Source organism: Leiobunum rupestre, chromosome 4 (assembly GCF_980474605.1).
Source record: "Leiobunum rupestre chromosome 4, qqLeiRupe1.1.hap1, whole genome shotgun sequence".
In the NCBI taxonomy this organism is placed as follows: Eukaryota; Metazoa; Arthropoda; class Arachnida; order Opiliones; family Sclerosomatidae; genus Leiobunum; species Leiobunum rupestre.
In genome coordinates, this window is record NC_143387.1 from 37,714,171 (window position 1) to 37,734,068 (window position 19,898).

General features: G+C 29.4%; 2 protein-coding genes across 8 annotated transcripts; one reads left to right on the top strand and one right to left on the bottom strand.

Annotated features, from left to right (window-relative positions):
* Nucleotides 1-327: 327 nt before the first annotated feature.
* LOC149947652 (protein zyg-11 homolog B-like) lies at nt 328-5,836 on the bottom strand. Of its 3 annotated transcripts, none has more exons than XM_090173765.1 (16): nt 5,522-5,836; nt 5,422-5,464; nt 3,358-4,240; nt 3,030-3,144; nt 2,782-2,922; nt 2,541-2,717; nt 2,252-2,305; nt 2,011-2,121; nt 1,794-1,947; nt 1,666-1,736; nt 1,561-1,608; nt 1,414-1,481; nt 1,208-1,337; nt 1,081-1,133; nt 924-1,009; nt 328-861 (listed from the first exon to the last, which is right to left on the bottom strand). In XM_090173765.1, exons 1-16 carry the CDS (start codon nt 5,543-5,545, stop codon nt 722-724), a joined length of 2,298 nt encoding a protein of 765 aa, XP_090029891.1. In that variant the 5' UTR covers nt 5,546-5,836; the 3' UTR covers nt 328-721. The 3 variants fall into 3 exon arrangements, with proteins under 3 accessions (XP_090029891.1, XP_090029890.1, XP_090029892.1); XM_090173764.1 differs by having other exon boundaries at nt 924-1,018; nt 5,522-5,832; XM_090173766.1 differs by lacking the exon at nt 5,422-5,464 and having other exon boundaries at nt 924-1,018; nt 5,522-5,831.
* Nucleotides 5,837-5,985: 149 nt separating this feature from the next.
* On the top strand, nt 5,986-19,673 carry Pur-alpha (Purine-rich binding protein-alpha). 5 transcript variants are annotated; one of them, XM_090173769.1, is made up of 7 exons: nt 5,986-6,239; nt 15,596-15,720; nt 15,804-15,906; nt 16,006-16,124; nt 17,131-17,251; nt 18,369-18,475; nt 18,615-19,673. In XM_090173769.1, the coding sequence occupies exons 1-7, from the start codon at nt 6,197-6,199 to the stop codon at nt 18,741-18,743; spliced, it is 747 nt and encodes a 248-aa protein (XP_090029895.1). In that variant the 5' UTR covers nt 5,986-6,196; the 3' UTR covers nt 18,744-19,673. The 5 variants fall into 5 exon arrangements, with proteins under 5 accessions (XP_090029895.1, XP_090029894.1, XP_090029893.1 ...); XM_090173768.1 differs by having other exon boundaries at nt 5,991-6,233; nt 17,131-17,266; XM_090173767.1 differs by having other exon boundaries at nt 5,993-6,239; nt 17,131-17,266.
* The last annotated feature ends 225 nt before the right edge of the window (nt 19,674-19,898 follow it).

Here is a 19,898-nt window from a genome sequence, read left to right on the forward strand (position 1 = left end):
AGAACCTCGTTTAACCACATTTTTTCGATTGGCTATTTCAAGGGACTCAAAAAAGGGCCTTAATCCAATAGACGTCTATTGCCTATCAAGTAAACTCCTCCCAGTCGGTGAGGTAATATACCATGATTGGTCTAGAGTCATCCACTCAACATATGGGGCGTGGCAATATTATTTTAGTAACAGCGGGATGCTTTTGCTTAATTGAATAGCCCAGATTAGTTTCAGTGTAGTACAGTTTAGGCCTAGGTTACATAAAAGTTAAAATATGATTGTACCATTATAAATTTTAAGGGCAACATTTAGAACAATTAGTGTATAGTAAATAACTCAAAATATAAACAAATTTAATCAAATATTTTTACAAATTCTTTTGATACACAAAATTACATAATTATGTCATTTAAAAATAATGACAATTAGATTACACCAATAGACCAATTTTAAAATTGATTTATTACAGGCCACACTACACAGGTCTACACATCTTGGACACAGTCTTATTTACCCATTGTCCCTAACATGTAGCTGTACTATAAAACAAATAAATTGTAAAATTGATCAATTCTATTCCACAAAAATATAATATAGAAATTAGGATTTACTTAGAACACCTTCAGGAGATAAGTTATCATTTAAAATATAAAAGAGTACGTAACACAAAAATGACTCATCATTTATGTATTGATACTCAAGTAGAGTAAACTGCTGAAATAATTCTTAATCATGTAATGGGATACTCATTAGCTAGTTGAAGAATTCTTTGACAGAGATTAAGGACAGGAACAGCAACCGTACATTGACTTAAATTTTTAATTTTTTCAATACCATTTTCTTCGTATAACATTGCGCAGTACCGTTTTGCTAAAAAAATTATTTTATATTTAATTTATATAGTCACGATGAAAATATATTTAAAATTTTACCATTCTTGGAGCACACATGATGAATAGCCCATAAAGCCCATAGTTGAATCTCATAGTGCTCCGCTTCTAGCAATGGGAAAAAGGGCCTGAAAGATCTGAAAATATTTACATTGTATCAAAGATACGTTTTTTCATTTTTAAGAATTGGCAAATATACCTATACGCAACCATTTCAGTTTCTGGTATTTTCCAAATACAAACTGCTTTACTCTGAAACATTTCAAGGTATGTGAGCCTGCATTCTCATTCAATATCTTATCTCACATAGTGATATTCAAAAATACCAAATCAAAGAGCAGTTCTTCTTTGCTTATTTTGAAACTACTCCATGCAGCTGAATTATCACAAGAGAGGTGAGCCACAATTCCAGCAGAAAAATAACCTACATCAATATGACTAGAGTGCAATAGATTGCTATAGTGGCCCCACATATGAAAAAAGAGAGTTAAAATCAAATTCAAATTCCGACATTAGACTTATTTTAGCTAACCGTAATGCGTGAATGAAATCTTCTTGCAAGACATCAATTCTTAATTCTCTGACTTCAACGATATTATTCTTGATATAAATTATAATAATGTTATACGTCTTAAGAAATTTGTATAAGCTTAAGACAGAAAAATATCGTATATCATACCATTATACCAAGAACTTTAGTTTCAATTGAACTTTCACTAGGAAATGCCTAAATTAAATTTCAACATTACTACTATCAGTGAAAAAAATTAATTTTAAAACTTACATTTAGAAGTTCTAGCATCAATTCCAAGCCACCTAATCTTAGAAATGATTCACATGTTTTTGGTGACTCATCTAGAAACAAATTAAATTAAGTTTTGAATTACTTAATGTTTTTTTTTAACACTATACCTGTCAGATTCCAAAGTGCACTTAGGGTAAATTTTACCATGGTAGTATCAACTAATTCACCCATTATTAGGGGCGTTTGATTTCGTACAAGACTTAATAATCTTTCCATGTATGAAGGGTCAGCACCAATAGATGCAATCTCGGTTGTTGTAATCTATTAAAACGAAGTTCCAATTTGTGCTCTTAAAATAAAACAGACCAAATTTAAAAAATAAACCTTGGCTGCTAAAATTGAACAAATTGCCACAGCCATTTTGTTCATTGAAAGATCATCAAATAATAAGAGAGTATCCATGACTAGTTTGGCACAATGATATCGATCAAAAATCTGTAAAGAAAGTAAGCTAGTGTTATTACATTCAACAACTTAAGTGAAATATATCATAATGTTTTTATATAAATACGGAAAAAAATTAGCACGCCAAACTAATATTTAAAGTTGAAATTGAAATACTTACTATGTCTTGTAAAATCCTGTCACTACACAATGTCAGTAAGGCATTTTTTTGTAACTAAAAATTAAAGATCAAGTATTATTCTTAATGACCAGTCTTGAAAAAAGGACAAAATGATGAAATCTTTCAATTACAAATAAAATCAATTAAAATCTGCATTGGAGGATGTAAGGTTTAGTGAGATACCAGGATGATTAATTGGGAGCAATGCTAAAAATTGTCTCAATAGTCATTCTCCTAAGTATAAATAAATTCATTCTTGATATTACCTAATCGCAGACTCGAAATTTACCTGTTTATTTGTTGAAAAATTCTCCATTGATTTAAGTGTTACTCCTACTATTTCTTGAAACCATTTTGGGTGAATCCTTTGGCCAATAGCCCCGCGAGATAAGTTATACAAACAGGCAGTCCCAGACATTTGTATCCCCAGTTTTACTGAATGTACTTTCATGCCACGAATTATTAGCTGCAAAATCAATATTTTCTCTATTCAGAAAATGATATAGAATAGTGTTAGAATGGTATTTTACCTGTATAATATCAACACGGGGAACAGTGAACTTGTTGGTAAAAGTGTACAAAACATAGAGAAGTTTTTGTACGTAGTGAGGTCGTTCTAAATATCGCAGTAAGCCCTTTAAAATTTGAGATTCTGCCGCACATCCTACAACCTATTAAATATTAATATAATGTCTATTACCATTGAGCTTTCTTAAGCCGCATGTTTAGATTTATTGTTCAATACATGTTATAATTTTTTTTTAATCAATATTAATACCTTCAAATGTTTATTGAAATGTGTGTGATTAGAATTTGTCAGAATTTCATCAGCGCATAAATCTGAATAAACAAGTCCTAAAAATTCTAATTTTGGATGCAACACCAAAAAGTTCCTAAAAAAATGAAAATTTTATAAGAGAAAGTCAATACTAATGGTAAGTAAATGCTTTAAGTATCTCTGCTGTTAGAGAATATCAGAATTTTTTTTACATTTGGGATGTTTACAAGATCTGATATTTTGTCAAAAATATTTAAATATAGCTAAGTATTATAGTTCTATAGGTATTGTTTTACAAATATTTAACTATGACAAAATAACATATCACCTTAAATCTTCGGAAGTAAATCCATCTCTCCCAGACATGTCAAGATATTTTAGCTTTGGTAAACACTGTGGATTTTCAAATAAATTTCCAGCTTTGGATCGCACAAGCGTTAAAGATTCAAGTGGATTGATTACATCTTCACTTATGTCGAGATATTCTAAGTTATGTAAGCTGCAGATCACTGGGATGAAGTTTGAATTGGCACTTGAACTTAAGTTATACATTGATAATGACCTCAGTCTTTGTCTACACTTTTTTAAGGGAGAAATGTCACTTATTTTAGTTTTTGAAATGTTTAAACTATCAAGAAGAGGCAAATCTTCAACAATGATCTCCAAACCATGAGTAGTGAATTTTGTGTTGCTTATATTCAGTGATCTCAAGTTTTTTAGTTTTGACAAACACACCACAACAGAAAATCTACCATTACTTGCAAATGTACAGTTTGGAACTTTAAGCTCTGTTAAATTTCTCAAACTACTCTCATTCAAACAGGCAATCAGATCATTGATAGGTACTTTTAACAAGTTTGGTATTTCCAAAGACTTTATGTTGTGTTGTTTCAAAACGCGCAATCCTTTTGTGGTGAGATAACTACCGCTATTTAGCTTCACTCTCTCTAGCCTTGTTACAGTTCCATTGAATAGTTTTAATACTTCATCATCAGTATTTCCAAAACAGCTCAATGAATAAAGCAAATGGTGTGCAACTGTGCATGGAATAAAGTTTTCGGGCTCCAAGAACAGTTTTGATGTATTCTCCAGCATTACACTGTTAGTGGCGAGAGCATATCGTGAACATGTTTTAAAGTACTCTTTATTTTCACCAATAGTTTTAAGGCAAATTCCTTGCAATGAGTGGGGTGAATCGAACATAAACATTTCTAGAAAAAAAAGTTTGATCTTATTGTATGCATAAAAAGTGGGTATTGTATTTAAATGGAAAGTGATGTGTGTTAATTACTGTATTTTAGCAACTATAACCCGCAGGTTTTTAGGCTCGAGTAAAATAAATCTTAGATAACCCGCTAAAGTATATGTCCCGCAGGTTATCAGATTACTTTTTTTTTATTACATAAGTCTATTATGCATTAACTGCACATGTTTTTTATAAAGACGTTATTCGTTATTTAGTCGTACTCTGCTACAATAAACAGTTCTCTCTCCACAAATCGATAATACCGTAATGTCACCTAAAAGAAAATCTTAAATATGGATGAAGTACCGATGTCATTCAACATATCAGCTTAGGGTATTGTCTCAATTTGATGAAGAAACATCAATTGACGATGACACAGAACACTTCCAATAACTTCTAAAATTTAGTAAAAGTAAATTTGTGTTTCTTTTTAGACAATAAAAATTTGTTGTATTCCAGTTTTCTGTAATTTTTTCTTACATTACCAGCATACGAATATACCCCTCATACAATTATAACCCGCAGAAAAATTGGGAAATATTTACAAAATGATGGGGGTTGTAGTCACCAAAATACTGTACACTAGTAAAGATTCTTACTAGCCAAGATGCATCAAAAGAATTTTACCATTAAAAAATATCACAATAGTTTCATATTTATTCTGAATAGATTTGATTTAAATAATTTATTTAACTAATGCTTCTTAGGTTTAATTTATTGATTATCAAAAAAATATTTTAAAAGTTAGGTGTACTAATAATGCATGGGTATATTCTATTGGTATTCTTAGATAATAAGAACTTTGAATTATTTAATGGCAAATTTCCTTTATTTTTTCAGAGCATCCCAGGATCTTGTTGTTTCATTTCCAAGGGACGGATCACAGCGTAATCAGTGTATAAAGAGTACACTATTGTGTGTAATATCAGCGTATTACACGTAATCGATATACAGGAAAACACTAAGCGATCAGTCCCTTGTTCATTTCCAACTGAAACCCCATTATGATAGTAATTTATCTCTTAATTGCATTATATTAATCCACTACTTAACTCTAACTTAAGGTCAGTAGGCCATACTAAATTTTTTTTCGTTATAGAATTAAGTATTATTGAAAATGTTCTTCCAAGAATGCATCAATGGTACCTTTGTTGTATTCCTTGGTACCCATTCCAAAGCAAAATCCCAACTGCTTAAAAGTTTCTTACAGGATAAGTATAATTTTTATATTTTCAAAGATAATTACTCGTATTAATTTTTCAACTGTCATAATATAATCAATGTAGTTTGTAGAAATTAGTCCCTAAAACTTTATACTTGAAAATGGTTTGTTTAGTTGAAAATAAGGTGTTCGTTATTTGCCATAGACACCAAACTGATGTTGAAAACTGTCGGATATACTATGAATCAATCTAAACATGTTAAATTTCACTGGACGGAAAAGAGCTTTCTATTTTTGAATTTAGAATGTCGTTAATCGGTTGCAGATTTATTATAAATATAAATAATGCTTGAAATTGGATCGTTGATCTACGCTCTTACTACCAACCTGATGTGAAATTGGCCACGGGGCTGCCAAACCTTGTAGGCTTGACAAGGCTTTACATAAGATGGCGGCACCCACTGTAAATCAAATACAACCGTTCCCATGTCAGTGATCAGGATAGTCAAAAATATGTAAAATACATTTTATTTTGTACATTACGGCTTGAACCTTTTTGAAGTAGATTATGTAAAATTAATTAGCGAATTATTACTGCCACTTTCTTTAAGAACGATAAATTTCGTAAAAAATTGAACTTTCTGTCATTTTTGTACTTAACATAGGCTTATAGACTTTAGCGTTAGCCTGTAAGATCTTTGATTGGTTATTGAGAACGAGGCTTGTGGGAAGTTGAGCGACTTGTGGAGAGAGGCCACCATGTCGGACCGAGAGAGTGGAGATGATCAGCATCAGGGTCAGAGTATGTTCGAATTAATTTATTGATCAGATAACTTAAAAATGCAATTTATGCGAATACTAGGTTATCTGATCCATGTTCAAAAAATTATATTGCAAAAATTTTGTTACGATGATTTTAATATCATAATTTTTCTAAGCCTAACATGGCGCAGTGGTATCATAAGCCTAGGTTCTTCTTAATCACCGTATTAATCCAATATGTGGATTAATGTTTAACATGTTTAAATATAAAAGTAATCCGGATTACTGGCTAAAGTAGTTTCCCTCAAAAATTAAAATCTGGGCAATATAATTTTTCTAATGAATTGAACCCATTGGTTGTTTGTAACTTCTTTCTGTTTTTTTTTCTTTAAGTAGTAAAGGGCCTTGAGATTTAACTCTTTTAAGGCCTAGGCTTATAATCAACCTTCATGATATAAAATCAACTTCTTATTACACAATTAGACCTTAGACCTACCCCTTGTACTATAAATTGATTAACAAAACACATAGAATGAAATCTAAAGAGAAAGGTTGAACATGTGATTGCACTTTATATAGCACATATCTTAAGAATAGCCCCATCTTGAAATAACTAGTTTTCAAATTAATTTCTTCAGCTAAAATTTAGCTTCATACTTATAGAAGTTTAAAAATTCTATTAAAACCCCCTAGATACAATTTAGACTTGGACAAACTAATGTAGGTCTGCATGTAATAGATTTGGTTTTTGTTTATTGGTTAGAAAGGTCAACTGTTTTGCCCTTTAACCTAAATCCATAAGGCAAGATTATAACATTATTAATTATCTTTAATCTAGTATTTAATCTCTTCATCCAATTATGTTTAAAAGCTTAGCTTCTTTGATATTACATTTGCAGTGTTGAAGCTCTATTTTTGATTATATTATATTTTATGATATGTATATATTATATTATATTTTATGATATGTATATATTATATTATATTTTATGATATATGTATATATTATATTATATTTTATGATATATGTATATATTATATTATATTTTATGATATATGTATATATTATATTATATTTTATGATATATGTATATATTATATTATATTTTATGATATATGTATATATTATATTATATTTTATGATATATGTATATATTATATTATATTTTATATATGTATATATTATATTATATTTTATGATATATGTATATATTATATTATATTTTATGATATATGTATATATTATATTATATTTTATGATATATGTATATATTATATTATATTTTATGATATATGTATATATTATATTATATTTTATGATATATGTATATATTATATTATATTTTATGATATATGTATATATTATATTATATTTTATGATATATGTATATATTATATTATATTTTATGATATATGTATATATTATATTATATTTTATGATATATGTATATATTATATTATATTTTATGATATATGTATATATTATATTATATTTTATGATATATGTATATATTATATTATATTTTATGATATATGTATATATTATATTATATTTTATGATATATGTATATATTATATTATATTTTATGATATATGTATATATTATATTATATTTTATGATATATGTATATATTATATTATATTTTATGATATATGTATATATTATATTATATTTTATGATATATGTATATATTATATTATATTTTATGATATATGTATATATTATATTATATTTTATGATATATGTATATATTATATTATATTTTATGATATATGTATATATTATATTATATTTTATGATATATGTATATATTATATTATATTTTATGATATATGTATATATTATATTATATTTTATGATATATGTATATATTATATTATATTTTATGATATATGTTATATTTTATGATATGTGCCCTTACCAAAAAATAAGTTGGATTTCAGTTTGTATTTAGTTTGTATACACATTATTAGTTGATATTAACTTGGTATTAAGTAGGCTCAAGTTGTCAGCATATTTCAACTTACAAGTTGAAGGGGTAATAAGTTGTTATTCAGTTGGTAGGAAAATACTTCTTTTACTAAGTTTGTAATTAGTTGGTTTTCACTAGTCATGAAGTTACATATTATTTTTAAGTTGCTTTTAAGTAGTTAAATGCAAATGTTGATTCTGGTTTAGTTGGAAATAAGTTGATTAATAAAGATGATTTAAGTTATTTTTAAGTAGGCATTTGTCCCAAATACACACTGAAAACCAAATTGAAATACAAGTTGTCGTAAGTGGTTTTTAGCCAACTTATTTTTTGGTAAGGGTGTATATTATATTATATATGTATATATATATATATGTAGGTGGGGTGACGGAGTGGTTAGCACTTTCGCCTCGCAGCAAGAGGAGCCGGGTTCGATTCCAACTTGTGGCACTGGGTGAAAACTGAGAACAACTCCTTCTGCGTTGAGTTTGCAAGTTCTCTCCCCACTGGTTTAAGGGGTGTTCCCCTTCCACAAAAACTTGTTGAGGTTAACCGTAATAGTTAGTGTAGGGAACTGTTGGCTCGGAACGCGTTTCCACCACCCTCCTACGCATTGTAACCCGGCCACCTGAGTTAATTGCTTCAAAAGTCGCATGATGACTTAAGCCTAAGGTGTTGCCTTGGGTATTAGCCTAGCTGATTATTATTATGATTATATATTATATATATATGTATTATTATATATTATATTATATTATATATTATTATTTCGTACAGAACAACATACAGGCGTACTTTTATCCCTTACCAAAAAATAAGTTGGCTAAAAACCACTTACGACAACTTGTATATCAACTTGGTTTTCAGTTTGTATTTGGGACAAATGCCTACTTAAAAATAACTTAAATCCTCTTTATTAATCAACTTATTTCCAACTAAACCAGAATCAACATTTACATTTAACTACTTAAAAGCAACTTAAATCCTACTAACTAATTATAAACTTAGCAAAAGCAGTATTTTCCTACCAACTGAATAACAACTTATTACCCCTTTAATAGTAACTTGAAATATGCTGACAACTTGAGCCTACTTAATACCAACTCAATATCAACTAATAATGTGTATACAAACTAAATACAAACTGAAATCCAACTTATTTTTTGGTAAGGGATAGTACCACAAGATTAAATTATGTCATAATTTACATTCTAAATACCATATACACAGACATTTTTTCAAAATATAATAAAATTGTACAATTATACACTCATTATTAATTTCTAAAAACACGTACCAATTAAAATACAGCAATAATCTTGTTTGGTATTAGTATTTTGTCTAGTAAATTTAGGAATTCGGTCCTATTGATCTAAAAAAAGTCCACATATTCTGCTGTAAGATTACAGTTTATCTGCTCTCTACCAAGACATAATTTATCTCTCTTTCCCCGATAGAACAAATCTTTACAACAAATATTTTTTTGGTGGAATTTTGACATTTATATTCATTAGCAAAATAGGGCAATCAATTTTGGTTTATTATTTTGTTAATTAAGAGGGCATCTGATCTTAGAAACCTGTTATGAATAGTTTGTAGTTTTATAATATTATAATTATTATTATTATTATTAATATTATTATTTATATAGTCAAAAGTACCCATCTTTATAAAATAATTATGATATGAATTAGCAAATTTGCGCTGAATACGTTCAACCATTATAAGCAAATACTTGCTACATCCCGTATATATTTGTGAACAATACTCTATTTCATTGAGTACTAAACTTTCATACAGTTTAACAAATAGACGTATTATATTATTATATTATATTATTACATTATATTATATTATTACATTATTATATTATATTATACTATTATTATATTACATTATTATATTATATTATTACATTATTATATTATATTATTACATTATTATATTATATTATATTATACTATATATTTTAAAACAACAGAGTTGATAATTTTTTTTATATTTTTGTTTTACATTTTTATATTATGAAATTTTCCATGTATCTTTTACCATTTGAAATGGAAAGTAATACAAACTGAAAGTACGTTATTTTAAAATGTGCCATGTATAATAATAGTATTATTAACTTGAAATTTATGATTTATCTGAACATGAAAATATCATTCAAACCTAGTTATTTCTGGTCTGCTATGTGATTTTTTAGAGTATTTCAGTTTAAACATAATAATAAACTATAAATAAATTTGTATTATAAGATGGGACCATTTTGTAGTGGTTAGAAGGTATTAGAGGTATTTAAGCCCTTACCAAAAAATAAGTTGGATTTCAGTTTGTATTTAGTTTGTTAACACATTATTAGTTTATATTGAGTTGGTATTAAGTAGGCTCAAGTTGTCAGCATATTTCAAGTTACTATTAAACGGGTAATAAGTTGTTATTCAGTTAGTAGAAAAATACTGCTTTTGCTAAGTTTATAATTAGTTGGTTTTTAGTAGTCAGGAAATTACATAATATTTTAAGTTGGTTTTTAGATGTTTCCCTAGTAGGATTTAAGTTGCTTTTAAGTAGTTAAGTGTAAATGTTGATTCTGGTTTAGTTGGAAATAAGTTGAATAATAAAGAGGATTTAAGTTATTATTAAGTAGGCATTTGTCCCAAATACAAACTGAAAACCAAGTTGAAAAACAAGTTGTCCTAAGTGGTTTTTAGCCAACTTATTTTTTGGTAAGGGATAATATAAATTTTTTGTGTTAAAATGGTAATTTTTCCATCAATGGAACCATCGTACTGTCCTATATGGTGTTATTTTTTGCTATTAATAGCTGTTAAACAGTAGTGAGTTTGTCCAAAAGCAACTAGCTCATTTTACGTTATTTGCAGCAAACTAAACTGCAATAAAAAATGAATTTTGGATAATTAGTACATAAAGTGACAAAAAAAATATTCACATTTAAAACCAAGTTAATTTGTCGGGAGTCTTTGAAAATGTTTGATATGATGATCTGGTATTATCATTGGTGTAAACAAGGCTGTATCGAAACCCTCCCTTGAGCCTGGGTCTTATAGCTTTGGCTGTACTAAACTTCTGCTCCCTTCAGGTCGGCCCCTTTGTATTTCACAACTCTGTCGTCTCACACCTTGAGAAATGTATAGATTCCCCATAGGTATTATCATCTAGGAGTAACAAACACAGCACCCTACATTAGGAGAAAGCAGCTAGCCATTAAACACACTAACGCAGTGTTGTGTACAAATTTCATTGGACGAGCTTTACGCTGAAGTTTTTCCGGAAAGGGGGAAAACAATTTTGGAATTTTTCCCTTCCGACGGCAGCAGACGCTAAAACGTTTAACCAATGAAAATTGTAGACAAGAAAATGCACGACTTTTGACGGGTTGCATTGCTGTGTTTGTTACTTCTAGTTATCATACACCACAAGACCTCAAGTTGATAAAACAAAGTAATTGCCAGTATAAATGAACTCATTGGGTTTGTACACTGTTAATATTTTTCATCCCTCTGTGACATACTAAGCCAAGCACAATATCAAATGGATCAAACTGATTCTAACTTCAAAGTACTTGTATCTCTGCATTTTAGATCTGTCAACTAATTTTTTAGTTTCTTTTGTTGTACCTTTTAATTTTCTATTTCTTAGTAGAATTTATACTTGAACAATGTTCCATACATGTTTTGGATTCACATTAAACTCTGATTTGGATATTCAAACACATTCCGAAATTTTGAAGTTACAAAACAATAATTTATCTTTTCTTTATGAATTGATATAGATTGAACTATTTGTATTCTTGTGCTTGTTAGAAAAAAAAGACATTTAATTGGTTTATTACAATCAGCTCCCATAGCTTAATATTAAACCAGTAATAACTAATAAATAACAAAGTTAATTTATTTAAAAGATGCTTAGAAAAGCTCGTTTTAAGTTTTGATGTTTTATAAGTAGGATTTGGTTTTTTTAATTTTTAATTTGCAAAGCCATATGATAACTGCTACTTATTTCTATAAGAATCTTGCAAATGGCTCTTGCACTTGTTAAAAAATATTAATCCTTTAAAGTTAAGGAATATTTTCCTTCAGCTCAGGAGTCTGTATAAAACTTGTAGAAAGAGTGTCTTAGAATTCTTGGCTAAACTTTATTAGAAAATTAGTTGCAAAAATTTCTGCAATTTTGCACTTTGAAGATGCTACTTGAACAAAGTGGTATCCCACCGCCATCAGTATAATTTTGGTTACTATGGAAGTGCATATAAACCCTTACCAAAAATTAAGTGGTCTAGGAACTTGGTTTTAAGTTGGTATTTGGGACAAATACCGACTAAATACTAACTAAAACCATACATAAAAACAACTTATTACCAACTAAAACCATACTGCCAACTTAATATCCACTTATTACCCTTTTAACTAGTTTATTGAAAAATGCTAACAACTTAAATCCAACTAAAATGTGTATACCAACTAAATACAAACTAAAAGCCAACTTATTTTTTGGTAAGGGAAAGCCCTTGTTAAAAGTTACTTACTTTTATTCGGAAGCTGAAAGAATTATTTTAAGATTTTTCTAAAGAAATATATTTTTGGTAAGGCTGTAGTGAGATTAAAGCTACCAATGAATAATCAAATACAAGTTTTAAGTAATTAGTTGATCAATTGTGATAAGAGTATGCAAAATATCTTAAAGCAATCATAATCTCTGGCAACCTTAGAATGGAAGAAATCCTAATAGAGGCATTGATTTTAAATAATACTCAGTTGACTTTATTTACCCAAATTGGTATAACATGAGCAGGTACTGTTATATGGAAATGAAGCCCAGTACAATATACCAGGGCCTGTGCAGTTTGAGGTAGAGGGCCTGGTTTCCCTTTTCCTGAGTGTCTTTCTAAACAAATTGAGTAATAACAGATCACATGACCCTTACCAAAAAATAAGTTGGATTTTAGTTTGTATACACATTTTAGTTGATATTAAACTTGGTTTTAAAGAGATAGTGACAGCTTGGAGCAAAGTTAAATTTACTGACTTAATAACCTTCATTGGATAGAGTAGAATGCCGTGAATCCGAAAATATATATGTTATACCACTTTAAATTAGTATTTATTTATGAAAATTTACTTTAAAATATTTGTGAAATGTTATCTTCTCCGCAAACTCACCCACAAACTACGTCATATTTGGTCGAGAAATCGAGCCGGTTTACGTGGAGGGGGGGGATAACATTTTAGAAGATAATACTCGCGAATGACGTCAGCAATATGAGACGCGGCGCTTGCGGAGAAGCTGACCCTCCCATCTAAAATCTTAAATTTAATAGTTAATTATTATTTTTTTTACAATTTTTTATTACCACTATATTTACCATGGTCTTTTTATATATTTTATGTATAAATATGATATACAAAAAAAAATCTGTCACTATCTCTTTAAGTAGGCTCAAGTTGTTAGCATGTTTCAATAAACTAGTAAAGGGGTAAGAAGTTGTTATTAAGTTGACAGGAAAATCCTTTTTCTTTTTTAAGTTTGAAAATGTAGGTGTATTAAAATTATGCAGATTAAAATAGAAGACCATGACTACCACCAACTCACAATGTTAAAGGGAATATATAACCTGCAAAGCAATGTTTATGGAAGACCCCTTCAATTTTTCAAAATTTCTCTGTACAGTAACGCCAAACATTTTTTAACCCAAAGGCAAGAGCGGCCAGAGCTGCAAACTTTTGTGTTCCACACCAAATACGTGAGGTGATATTCCCTTTAAGATATAACACTAGATCAGTGTAAAAAAGTGAAGGTAAAGCTCTTTTTGGTAGCAAAACATCAATTTGAAAAGGAAAATTTGTATATGTATGACCAATTTGGAATTTTAACCATTGTCTGCCCAGAAACTCCTGACAACAAATTTAAAGCTTGTTTTGACCTCTGAAATTTTTTGAGCAAATTTTAGAAACTGGCTAGGTTACCAAATACTCTGCAAATCTTGAAAAATTCATAGGTATCTTTGTAGAGAAAAGTGAATTATAACAATTTATAATTTTGTACTAGTATAAAGCTTCCACCATTTTTTGAAAAAACTAATTTTTCTCTAGGCATGTTTAAAATCAGACTAAATATCATCCTACCAACCCTAGTAATTATTCCAATTCAAAACTTTTTGTTAAGTTAAAATTGCTTGCAAAATAAATTCATAATTTTATAAATATTCTTTATTAAATGCTTTAATTTTTTTTTTAATTTTAAGAGGGTGACTTTTCAGTTTTAATTTGTCTAATATTTAATTTTCACACCATTATTCATCTTGAATGATAAAAAACGTGTCTTATTTTTCAAATTTAATAGGATTTTATTTTGGGTTTACTTCTAGTGGTTTGAGATGATTGAATAAAGTATTCTTTATTTTATTTCTATGAAATTTTTATTTATTCAATCCATGGCATCTATGTGTCTTCCAACATTTGACACTATAAGTAGGTCTGTAGGCTTTTCCCAGTCTGGTCTGGGGCTAGACAGGTAATTATTACCCTATACTGAAATAAACCTTCCCTTCCTTTCCCTATGGGGGGATATTGATTTTTCCTAGCTATGTGAAGATAGAATAGAATAGCAGATTTGTATGTATGTTGTTTTACTTTGCTAAATTATTGTGGTTTTTTTTGGTTACATTTAACTTTCATATAAAGAGGAGTTTTACACTTAAAAGAATATGAAGCATATTTCACAATATGTCCATTTTTGTTATAATTTTTTTTCTTTGTAGTTCTAAAGAATTTTTGAACATGGCAGTAGATAATTAGGGTTTATATGGGGTCCCTTGGTTTTGTTCTTTTCCTAATACTTGGTGTGGTTGGAGCTGCCAGTTTTTGAGAAATGGGGTTTACCCAAAAACTCAAATATTTCTTCTAGTAAAATTATTAATACCCTTCGAAAGTACATGGGAATATTCTAGATTGATAAAAATGGTTTATTTCTGCCAATGATCATTAAATCATGCTTTAGCACCACAGGGGTTATTCGAACTACCTTTGAAAATTATAAGTGTGCCTATCAGTAGAATACAGTAAAATTTTTATGCCCATATTAAATAAACACTTAACAGTATGCTCTGTGTCCAAATATTGTATTTGGTTTTCTTGTTCATAAAAAAATTATACGAACTCTTGGAAATTAGTTCAAAAATGAAATAAAGTTTCTCGAATTTTAATTTATATTAAGACACATTTAAACCCACGAGGTCTCTTCTGATAAAATTTAAATTCACACTAATGAAGTATCTTCCATGTTTAATCTGCATAATTTTAGTACCTTTTATGACATTCCCAGTTTATATTTGACACTAAATTAAGGCCAGTTACTTTTTTACATGTATTTGATACATTTTTTTAAATTATTTTAATTATATTTATAGGAGGTGCTCAGATCATGGCGCAGGGTGAGCAAGAGTTGGCCACAAAAATGTTGCAAATACAATCAAAAAGGTTTTACTTGGATGTAAAACAAAACAGAAGAGGAAGGTTCATAAAAGTTGCTGAAGTAAGAGATGTTATGGTCAGAAATTGGATTATTAAAAGTTTTTAACATTGTTGTTCTCTGTTTTTAACCAATCTTTGAAAAAGGTTGGAGCAGCTGGCAGAAAAAGCCGATTATTATTAGCCATGTCCACAGCAGCAGAATTTCGAGACCATCTTACGTCCTTTAGCGAGCTTTATGCCTCATTGGGTTTGTGTAAAATCCCTTTTAAGTATAGACTCAGTGTAAATTTAGATTTTACACTGTACATGAAGGCAAAATGACTACACAAACCACGTGTACTTTCAGGTCCACCAAATCCTGATAACTTACCTGAAGATGGAAAATTGAAAAGTGAAGTTATGGTGAAAGACAACAGACGATACTACCTGGATTTAAAAGAAAATTCTCGGGGACGATTCTTAAGGGTACGTTTCCTTAATTAAATCGCTGGCTATGGTTGAACTTGTACCATGCTTGACCTCAATTTTGAAATAAAATATTTGACCAAATTTTTAACTGTCAGTGATGAGCATTTTGCATCAAAAATGTTATCAGTGATCGCTCTTTAATTTGATATCTGCTTGGTTAAGAGGCGAATTCATTACTCCTCTCATACACTCACCACTCAAATTTGTGTATTTGGGCATATGAACATTTACCAGACAAATTTACCTGTTAATGTTAATTTAGTGGACACATCTTTATTTTTGCGCTCATTCAAGAGTTTAAATTGATGTTGCTCTCTTTTCTTGAGATTTAAAATTGACACTCTTTTTATGCTCATATGACTAAGTCCACTCAAAATGTGGCTTGTTGGGTTTTTGAATAATAGCTTCTGCTGGAGAAATATCAGCATTTTCAATAAAAATCCCCAAATAAATTTGCTTGAATGTAGCTAGTTTCACTCTTGATTGAAAATTAATTGAGCTACATTATAAAAATAAATTAAGCTGTATATTATAGAAGCAACAAACCTATCTCACCCAGCTAGCCTTAGATGTATTACCAACTATTCTGATACAAACTTCATTGACTGCCCATATTTGCAGAGTTTGGTTGTCTGCTAACAGAAAGGGCTCTAGCCAATGAGAAATGTATCACAATATTTCTGGGTTTCACTCTCCTTCTGTGGGATTTTTATTGCTTCAAGAATTCATCATATTTTGTTAGCATTACGCACTCAAGAAACCCATTCTTTTTCCTAATACTTTTTAAATAGCCTTCACAAAACATTACCTCAATTTAGTAGTTTGAGCCTTACTTGCATTTTGAAAAGGTATTTTATTGGATTGATGAATGACCTAAAACAATCATTTATGATTGCTACAAAATGGTTTTATATAAGCATGCTTAAGGTATACTTTTGTATCTTAATTGTAAATCATTCTACTAGACTTTTTAAAAGCAGTGTAATTTTATTATTTTGGGTAGGTCTCTCAAACCATAGCCCGAGGTGGGCCTCGCTCACAGATAGCCATCCCTGCCCAAGGAATGATAGAGTTCCGCGATGCATTGACTGACCTTTTGGAAGAGTTTGGAACAGATGATGGAGGTTGGGACACTACCGGTAGTTCTCGATCTTTACTTAACAAATGTTTTAACACTATTAAATTGCACAACTTTGGGGTAGAATTAGTATACGCTTTAAATATGTTAAACCATTTTTCTTTTCATTAAACTTCTAAGCAAAATATTTTTAATATAAGTATACACAAGTTAGATTTTTTTATCACCTAGAATTGTGAAAATGGATAGCTAAAATAATTTCGGCCTCTTCCAATCTGTACTAACATAAATGAATTTTGCAGCATTAGTAAGTGACATCAGTGTTGGTCATCATTAATTTGCTAACACTTTATTGTCATTGAGCATACTTAAGATGAGAATCTTGGATTCTAGTAGATAACAGACTTTGCTTCGAGGGTGAAGAATAATTGTCCAATTACTTGTACTATGATAATATTATTGGGAAATAAGCTAGAACACAGGAACTCAAATCATCTAAAATTGAAAATATTGATACAATACAGAGGCGTAAATAACTGATGGAGAGCTTTAGGTTGGCCAGGGCCTCAGGAAATGTGGTCCCCAGAGACCCTAGTTACAGCACTAATACAATATAAATATATAAATTATTTTTGTAATTTATTAAAGTTGGAAAATTATTGTAACGTGTAACATAGCTGTCATATCCGGCATTTCAAGGCAAATCATCATGACCCAAACCACTTAATATATATTGTCAAAAATCTTTTTTAAATCATGATTGAACCATTTAAATTAAAAGTTAATAATTAATTTTTAATTGTTTCAATGATATTTCTGTTAATTAGTGTTTATAATTATGGTAGTGATTTGTCCCTCGCATAGGACACCAAATACATAGCAATTTGTCTTTCGCAATGGACACCAAATATATAGAAGTTTGTCCCTCATAATGGACACTGAATACATAGCATTTACATGGTTGATTGTGATAGACTTAGGAAAATTTTATTTAGTCTCAGCATTTTTGCTTGTTTTACTTTTATTCTGAGCCAAACTAAACAAGGTTTAGCCGTATCCTAAACTTAAGTGGCTTGGGCCTTTTTTTATTTGACTTGGTGTTTCTCCTTGCACCAACACTTAACAATAGCCATATTGATGAAAATAACCTTTCACTAAATTAGGTTTCAAAGGTGAATTACCAGAAGGAAGGCATATGCGAGTAGAAAACAAGACCTTTTATTTTGATATTGGACAAAACAATAGAGGAATTTATATGCGCATATCGGAGGTGAGACTTATTAGATACTGTCTTTTAATTTAAAGAATATCATGTAGTATTGAGTTAAAAAGCAATTGCTTAAATTTCTATGTAGCTGATTTCTTTCCGCTAAAAAAATTCAACTTTTGATTTGTGGTTATTTTAACAGGTAAAAAGCAATTTCAGAACGGCAATTACCATTCCAGAAAAATCTTGGGTACGCTTTCGTGACATTTTTGCTGATTATGTAGACAAGATGAAAGAACTAACAGATAAAACTGGCGAGGGAAATAAATGAAATTTAAAAATTGGGCAAAAATATGTAAATGCTGTGCTGGACAAGATAAAAAAGTATATATATAATGGTCCAGGTGCAATGCCAGCAGCAGTAGTACAAGGGCAAGTTGTTCAAGTTCTGTGCTTTCAAGAGATATCAAGACGGTCTAATGTGCTGAACGAAATTGTAGGCACTGTGTTTGACTTGAATCCCGGTGAAAGATTTATTGTTTTGAGTTTAATTATTTGGACGAAATGGAAAAAACACCCAGTGACCTGGCCATGACTAAAAAAAGACATCCTTTTCTCCCTCTTTTAACATTTTCTCTTTTATTTTACTTACTCCATTCAAATTTACAATCTTCCTTTTTTTGCGATAGAGTATATCTATTTTGGTCTGGTTCAAAGAAAAATTGTTTTCGAGAAAAACAGATGCCAGCTTTTTATTTTTTTAACCATGGCCTATTCTTTTATTTTTTATGAAAAAATATAATTAGTTATTAAATATTATAAGGTTTAAAATTTAGTCAATGCCCTGCCCTTGTTATTTAGTAAAGTTACACATAAATTGTTTTATGTTGTTTGCTGCTGCTGTTGTGCACATAGTTTTATGATAAGAAGCATATAAATGTGCCCTCTGTTTGTAGAGCGGTGTTTAGCCAGATTAATTATTCTACTGTTAGCTAAAAAATATTGAAAATATATATATATATATATTAACAAATTTTAATGAAAAAATTGATTCTCTTCGAGTTACAGAACTTGAAGGGTCCACTTATTACTTCAAAAAGAAAAACCCAGTTGACCCGCTCTCCAAATTTTTGCATAAAAAAACTACGTATATCTGTTATTGTTGATAATGTTTTCTACAAAAGTTTTTCAAATTGTGGATACTACAATGTAATATGGTCAGGTTTTCCTTGAATTTTTCCAGAGATGGTTATTCGAATTTTCTGTAAATACGTATAATCATCTCAATTTTATTCACGTATCATGTTACGAGGTACTTGCTAGTTATTTCTGAATTGCACAGGAAAGAACTGTATTAAAATGGTTATCTATTAAAAAAATCCCTTACTCTTTAGATCAATTTGTTCAGGGATTAACTTTTGAAAAAAAAAAAAACAATCATAAGGTAACAAATGTGTATTTTAAAACAATGGTTGAAAATAATCTT

Bases quoted from the DNA above. Each gene is read 5' to 3' on its own strand.
- LOC149947652 (XM_090173764.1), bottom strand. From the start codon at position 5,545: ATGACAGTTGAAAAATTAATACGA. The intron at 5,465-5,521 runs GTAATTATCTTT...ACTTTTAAGCAG, and splicing joins CAGTTGAAAAATTAATACGA to TTGGGATTTTGCTTTGGAAT. The intron at 1,482-1,560 runs GTATGATATACG...ATTTATATCAAG, and splicing joins CTAAAGTTCTTGGTATAATG to AATAATATCGTTGAAGTCAG.
- Pur-alpha (XM_090173767.1), top strand. From the start codon at position 6,197: ATGTCGGACCGAGAGAGTGGAGATGATCAGCATCAGGGTCAGA. The intron at 15,721-15,803 runs GTAAGAGATGTT...TCTTTGAAAAAG, and splicing joins GGTTCATAAAAGTTGCTGAA to GTTGGAGCAGCTGGCAGAAA. The intron at 15,907-16,005 runs GTTTGTGTAAAA...GTGTACTTTCAG, and splicing joins CGAGCTTTATGCCTCATTGG to GTCCACCAAATCCTGATAAC.